We start from the raw sequence: 6,931 nt of genomic DNA on the forward strand, positions 1-6,931 counted from the left end.
TTGAACAGGATGTGCAATGACTCTCCTAATCCTTCACAAAGCCTGAAGGAACATTTCCAGTGGCAAGAAGAGTGTGCGGCACTATCTCGGTCACATGGCCTGCCGAAGAAATAAATGAAAACTGAAGAGCCGGGGAGCTATATTTAACACTGCTGTAAATGTATGAGACGAATCAGCCGGTCCCTCGCTCGTCATCGCTCACAGGAATTCTGCTAACGCTTTGAGGAACCCGCAAGCGTACGCGGGCACATGCTGGCACACGCCGCGGGTCTGACAGCTGCGTGCCGTCTCTAAGTGCATGTGTTCATGACAGCTCCCCCCCCCCCCCCCCGACCCTCCCCTTCTCAAATCAAACGCTGTCAGTCTGCCGTTGCTGCGGCTACGGTGCGGCCGTGCCCGTTCTCCCCGCCCCTCCGCCCGGACGCGTTGAGAGCGCTCCTCTTCAGCAGCCGGTTGACGATGACCGTGAGGGTCTTCCTGTATTGGTGCCGCAGGAGCGAGTACACGAAAGGGTCGCAGGCCGCCTTGCTATAGGCCAGGCACTTGGAGACCACTCCCCAGTGGGGGTTGATTGGCACTGCTGGAAAGAGCTCCAGGATGCTGCAGGGAGCACGCAGGAAGAGAGACAGGGTGATTCAGTGGTCTGTATGGTGGCCACATGCAGTCAGGGTGAGCAGGAAGACACATTTCCACAGTAGATAAGAGGATAATAATGACTGTGTTACAATATAAGACCATTTTACTGTAATGTAACATAATATAATCTAGGCTAATCTGATCTAATATAGTCTAGTCTAATCAAATCAAACCTAGTCTGATCTAATCTAGTCTAATGTAATCATACAAATGTGATAATGTGGGGGAATGACTGATGCATAGATGTTTAAGGAAAACTACAATGAGCAAGTCAAGTCAGCTGCCATTGTGTTAATGCTAGCTAGCTTTCTTGTTAGCCACTTAACAAATTAGCAATCAGCCCTCCATTAGCTTGGGAACCTTAGCTAATTAAGTTAGATTTCAGCAAGCTATCTAGTTACAGTTCTGAGTAAAAGGTATTTTCACATTTGGGGTCCCTTCCCAATATTATTGCCTTTTAAAAGAAAAAGTGTCTGGTGAGAAATAATTACTTGTATGTTAGCTATGTATCCTTGAATAAGTGAGAAATTCAACCCCACGCATACTTTAACATGACATCTTGGAAATATTAGCTCAGACGTAGAGCAGTTGTCTTATAATTGCAAAGTTCCCTTGGGCAAAAGTGTCAAAGTGTCCTTGAGCGAGAAGCCCAATGCCTAACTGATCCTGGTGAGCTGGCTGGTGCCTTCTGTGGCTATGTTCCCTGCTGGAGTGTGAGTGTCTGTATGCATGGCTAAATGAGAAGCATTCATTGTAGAATGCTTGCGTAGCCGTAATTGCTGTGGAAAGGGAGGTGAATGTTTTGTGAAAAAACTGAGTCAGTTCAGTCACAACATTCTTGACGGTGTCAAACATTTTAAAAACGTGCCACTAAAAACCTTCTAAGAATGTTTTGGAAAAACCTAAGGGTGTTGTGTTCTTATAAATTTTTAAATTATTCTGGGAACATTGCTTAAAAAAAACACCACCAGATCATTGCAAGCTTAGCAAGGGGAAGATTCTTGGATCTTAAAATTATTAGTTGGCACAGCCCTCATTACCAATATGTCACTGCTGCAAAGTAACACAGCAAACAGAAAAAAATATCTATTCAAAATCTAAAATTTCTGTCCAGTGCGATTAATTTATTAGCAATAGAAATTAGTGATATTTCAGGCCATTGTGAATGATGCTGGCATCTGATGCTGATTAATCACATTCCTGCTACATAGTACCATGCCATCACATCACGATACAGAAAAAGTTGGAAAAACATGAAAAAAACATTAATTATTTTAAACTGTTTTTTATTGTGGCATGTCTTTGTTTAATGTGGATTAGCTGCATATTTGCCTATTTAGGGATTTCGAGATATGTGTTCACTTCAGGGCCTATGACTTTAGATACACGTGCGCAAAGTCATCTTAATTCCAAAATGACTGGCCAATGTATATTTCTTATTGTGAGTCATAATTTACATTCACTGTCATTGTTCAATTCAAAAAATATTTCCAATAGATATTAAGTATGAGTTTGGAATTAAACAACTTTCTTCTGTAAACTCAACTTTATTATTTCACTACACAAGTGTTCTTTCAATCAATGCTTAATTAAGTACCACAAAAAATAATACGTTCACTTAAATTTAGGATCAAAAAGGGTTAGAAAAGTGCACATTTTGTAAAGTAATGTACGTACGGATCAGCCACCCATTTCCCGCACGCGTGTGTAGCAGCTAGCCTGCTTGTTCTGCTTGTTCATTGTCCCAATAATCCCACCCCTTCCGCCATCTTGGCCGCCATCACACATTTGTGGGCACATGTGGACCATACAGAATGGAGTGGTGCTCGGCCACCTGCTGCAGAAGAACCTGTTTTTGATGTAGTTGGCAGCTGCTCCCTTATTAATTGGCTGCTGTTTCAAATGGGACTATTGAAATCCACCTTGTGATTTCAGGAGTGCTTTAAAACATTGCAGTAAATAAAAACTTAAATTTAAAAACACAATGGAGCCGCAGCCATTTGTGACATTTAATCGATGGAACTATAAGAAGCCTTATGGTAATGAGGCTCAACTGGAGATTAAATAACAGTTGCTGTACATCTAGAGATTTGATTACACTGATGATCAAATAATTATTTGTGACTGTGTACAAGCACATTCAATGACATGTTTGCTAAATCCATATTAGTTAACCATATTTCTATATAATCATTATATGAGTGGTGCATGCAGGGAAAGTGATAGTTTAATGGAACAGAAGATAATATTATATAGGTAAGAGTGTTAGTTAAATCCTTCCAATGAACTCAGCTACATTAGAAGGGGGAGAAAGCAGTATGGCTAAATTGCAACAAAAGATTTCCATCTGACTTCACTGGTTTTAACTGGACCTTGTTACGCTGAGCTACCTTTATTGCAAGCTAGATAAAATGTCTACAGGGAACAAATGGTAGACCAGTGTGATCCATTTAAGAGGATGATGGTACAGAAAAGGAAACACACTAGCATAGCTCAGATGCTCCTCTTAAATAACGTGCAAAGTTGAAATGACATATTAGAACAGAGCAAATCTGTCTGTCGCACCTGCTGATTGAACCAGCAGAGGTATCATGTATCTGCCCAATCAATACAAAGTGTTCTGCGCCTTTATGACAGCCAATACTGTCACATTGTGGGTACAACAGTGACCAGTCCATCCGTTGGTCCCTTGGCACAGGCAAGATGAACATTCACAAAAGACTAATTAGAAAGGAAATTAAACCAACCTAGAATGTTGAATAGCAGGGAGAAAGTGATGTGGAATCAACAGGGATGGCACAACAAACCAATGGCTATAAATGTTGTGTGATGTAATGTTTAATTTTTTTAAGTTTATGAAGAAGAAATGTTGCAGAGTTAAAAGATGTGAATATGTGAAGGTCGGCTACAGAGTGTCACCCCCAGAGAAGCAATAGGAATGTGATGAGCTCCATTGGCTGAGAACAATTGATCTTTAGATTTTGGCTAATCCTATCTCGTTGTGTGGCATGACCGTGGTCCAAACCCTGCAGCAGACTAATAAATCCCATTAGACAAATGCAGAATGAAATCTCCCCTTAGAGCACAAGAAATGGAAGATGACATACTGGCCTAAGACATGCAGTACAGTGTAGCCTACAGCAAGGACTTCATGCTCCATGGGACACTATTATGCAATACATCTGTGAGAACATCTTCCAAAATGACATTATGGCTGCAATGATCTATGGTACTAATTATTGTTATCAAGCTATTGTGCTGTGCTTTCTTTCAGCATTATGAATTAATTTAGTCTCATTGCAAGCTGTCACTTTAAGTGTGTTAGTCCAGTCATTGGCCTGGACTTGTGCTCACATCATGGATTGCAGGGCTAGAAATGTAGAAGTTCACATGTATTCTATAGTCCTCTAGCAGAAGGAAGGGCATTGATTTTTTACACATTCATTGGATTGGTTTGAATCAAAATACACATCCCGGTGATACACCTTTTTCAAAATAAGTCAATGATGGAAGTATAATTCTATAGATGCTGTGTGGTGCGCTAGCCAAGGCAGATTTATTTGAGTTCTTCCTTAAACTCACCTCGTTATGACGTAGGGCGCGAAGCAGATTACAAATGTGCCGATGAAGGTGCTGATCTTCCTGGTAGCTCTCTGTCTCCGCCTCTTCTGCTCCTCCAGGCATCGCTGCCGAACGCTGCCAAAGCACGAGGATTCGCAGTGAGCGCTGCGCAGCAAGTGCGCGTGGCGACTGCACTGCCACCGAGATCCTGGATCTCAGTGATGATGATGATGATGGTGATGATGATGAGGGTACGGAGAGGAGTGATAGTAATTTCATGACATTGATCATAATATTATTTTCTGGATCAAGGTCTCAAATAAATAGGCTACCGAATCCAGCCAGCGTTTTTCAGTCTTACTGTATGGCTTCATAGCATGTCTAATAGCATGGAATATCTATAAAACCGCAGACTATTTACAAAACACTGTATTTAAAAAATGTGAGGTGTTAATTGGTTCAAGTTAACCAACCAATCATTGTACTCTTGAGTATAATTACACTTTGGATGTGCCAGAAAATAACTGTTTATATTTCAATGATAATTTTTTTTTCTCCATAGATTGTGGTGGTACATAAAAATTGCACTTATCTTGGCTATTGCTGTTGCAAGAACGACCAACTACTTGTGCGTAAAATGGTGCTTAGGGATTCCCTTAACTTCCACACGTCACAGAGCTTTTATGTTATAACAGAATACGTTAACGCCTAGAATTCCAAGAAGACATACGCCAGTCTACTGTCATGGATAGGATATACAAGGCAACGTTAACGTGCAAATAATTAATTTAAAAGTTAAATAATGTAAAATTCACTGTAATTAAAACGATTGCTCAAGCCAGTAATGGGGGTCACAACCACTTAATCCGAGGACAAAGAGTACAGCTTTGCTTAATTAACAATTAAATGGAGCTAATTAATTGATAGTAGCGATTCTATAAGGAGGACAGAATCAGGTTTGTTCAACTTCGCCAGGTCTAAAATGGTTTAATTAAAAACGTTTAATCATCAATGGAATTAGCTGAACAGAAGTTGAAAGTGAATGTGTAATTTGTCATTTTTACGTAAGGCGCGAACACATGTAAACTGAATTAAACAGTCATGACGAGTCATCCAACAAAATATTTCGAGTGGCTGACTTACCTCGGGTGAATGTCCACGAGAAGCACTAAGGTCTGCATTGTAATAACATCAATCCGTTTACAGTGAAACCGCGCCACTTTAAGCACTTTAAGGTAAGTGATGCACAGAACTACTAAGGTCAAAAGGAAGGTGAGCGAGTGGAAAACCACAGTAAAGATAACGAACTGGATCCGGACGCTGTTTGCCCTCGCATCGCGGAGAGTACAGGACGCATAAAGCGGATGGTATCCCACCCACGAGAGACAAGCGGCTGCTGTTGAGAAGGATACGGAATGTGCCCAGGAGTAACCCAGCAGGATAGCAGCATCTCTGTGGCGCATTTTTGAGCTGTAACTCAGTGGGAAAACCACAGCAATCCACCTGTCGATACTCAGAGCTGCCATGCTCAGCATCGAATTCGTCGTCAAGAAGGTGTCCAAAAAGCCAACGATGTGACAGAACCCTTCACCGCCGGGGTTTCCCTTGTTGATAAGCCCAACTAAAGTCAGTGGCATGTTGGACACCGTTAGCAACAAGTTGCAGAAGGTCAGGTTGAGGATAAAAAGACCCGGCGTTTGCTTTCGAATTTCCGGGCTGTAGAGAAAGCAGATTAGAACCAGCACGTTGGACAGCAATGATACAATAACTATCAGTATTAAAAGGAGAGAGACAGATAACTCCACTATGTCCATGGTGTGCCCCACTCAAATATCCGGAATTTCGATAGATGTGTCCAGACACCAGCTGTTATTGCAGAATGTCATGATGGTAGTAACAATATTCATCCACGAGCGTGTCCTGACGATCCCCGTTATTTCCAGAGGATGGAAGCAGTAATGTATCGCTTCCACGTCACTGTCCTCATCCCTGTGAGAGAATGAGCGGGGAAGCCCACCCAACCACAAGAGACCCAAATCATCAGGACCAAACCACAATCTCTCCAGACGCGAGGTTGGACATCCACTCCCCCGCCTCAAGTAGAAGTGGACAGTCCTCTCCACGCCTCTTCTTGCACTGTACCGCAGGTACAAACTTTCACCCACATCTTTGGAAGGGTGACGACTTGCAAGCCCCATAATTTGCGCATGACTTTCATATGACCAATACATTGCCTTTTTATGTAAACCGTCTCAATAGACTTTTGGCCAAGATGCTTGTTTTATGTCTTTGCGCTTTCATGCCCCTTTCAGCCCAGCTCCTTCGAGACGTAGAGCCGATTACATTTGAACCAAATATTCCAGGATTACATATTTCATACGCAACATTATATTATGAATAATTATTTATAAATTCGTTGTATACGATTTATTGTAAAGGGACATTTATTTGCATGCGTATCTGTTACTTCGTTTTTTATGTTTGACAGGGAGTTAGCCGCAAACTTGATGTTGGCGGAGTAGTGAGACCATTTTGACCCCCCCCCCCCCCCCCTTCCCCCCAACCCCCACCCATTGATTTACATAGTCTACAGATATACTACTATCAACATTTTTTCTCTTCATTGTTTTTTCTGACATCAAAAATATTTAATCTTAACTAATGTGTAATGGTTAATTTCCAGTTAATGATGTATAATACTGACGCAAAATCATTAAGCTGCGTTTATATTGAA

The 6,931-nt window shown here is 41.5% G+C and overlaps 1 protein-coding gene across 1 annotated transcript; it reads right to left on the minus strand.

Moving 5' to 3' along the window:
• Positions 1–306: 306 nt before the first annotated feature.
• LOC118217846 (G-protein coupled receptor 26-like) lies at positions 307–6,278 on the minus strand. The gene is made up of 3 exons (XM_035399936.1): positions 5,341–6,278; positions 4,219–4,332; positions 307–600 (listed from the first exon to the last, which is right to left on the minus strand). The coding sequence occupies exons 1-3, from the start codon at positions 6,009–6,011 to the stop codon at positions 360–362; spliced, it is 1,026 nt and encodes a 341-aa protein (XP_035255827.1). The 5' UTR covers positions 6,012–6,278; the 3' UTR covers positions 307–359.
• Between the last annotated feature and the right edge of the window lie 653 nt (positions 6,279–6,931).

The sequence above is a fragment of the Anguilla anguilla genome, chromosome 18 (genome assembly GCF_013347855.1).
Source record: "Anguilla anguilla isolate fAngAng1 chromosome 18, fAngAng1.pri, whole genome shotgun sequence".
Taxonomy (NCBI): domain Eukaryota; kingdom Metazoa; phylum Chordata; class Actinopteri; order Anguilliformes; family Anguillidae; genus Anguilla; species Anguilla anguilla.

Excerpts from the sequence above, each read along its gene's own strand:
- LOC118217846 (XM_035399936.1), bottom strand. The coding sequence starts at position 6,011 with ATGGACATAGTGGAGTTATCTGTCTCTCTCCTTTTAATACTGATAGTT. Across the intron at positions 4,333-5,340 it reads CTCGTGGACATTCACCCGAG|CGTTCGGCAGCGATGCCTGG; the intron begins GTAAGTCAGCCA and ends GTGCTTTGGCAG. Across the intron at positions 601-4,218 it reads GCGCCCTACGTCATAACGAG|CATCCTGGAGCTCTTTCCAG; the intron begins GTGAGTTTAAGG and ends TGCTCCCTGCAG.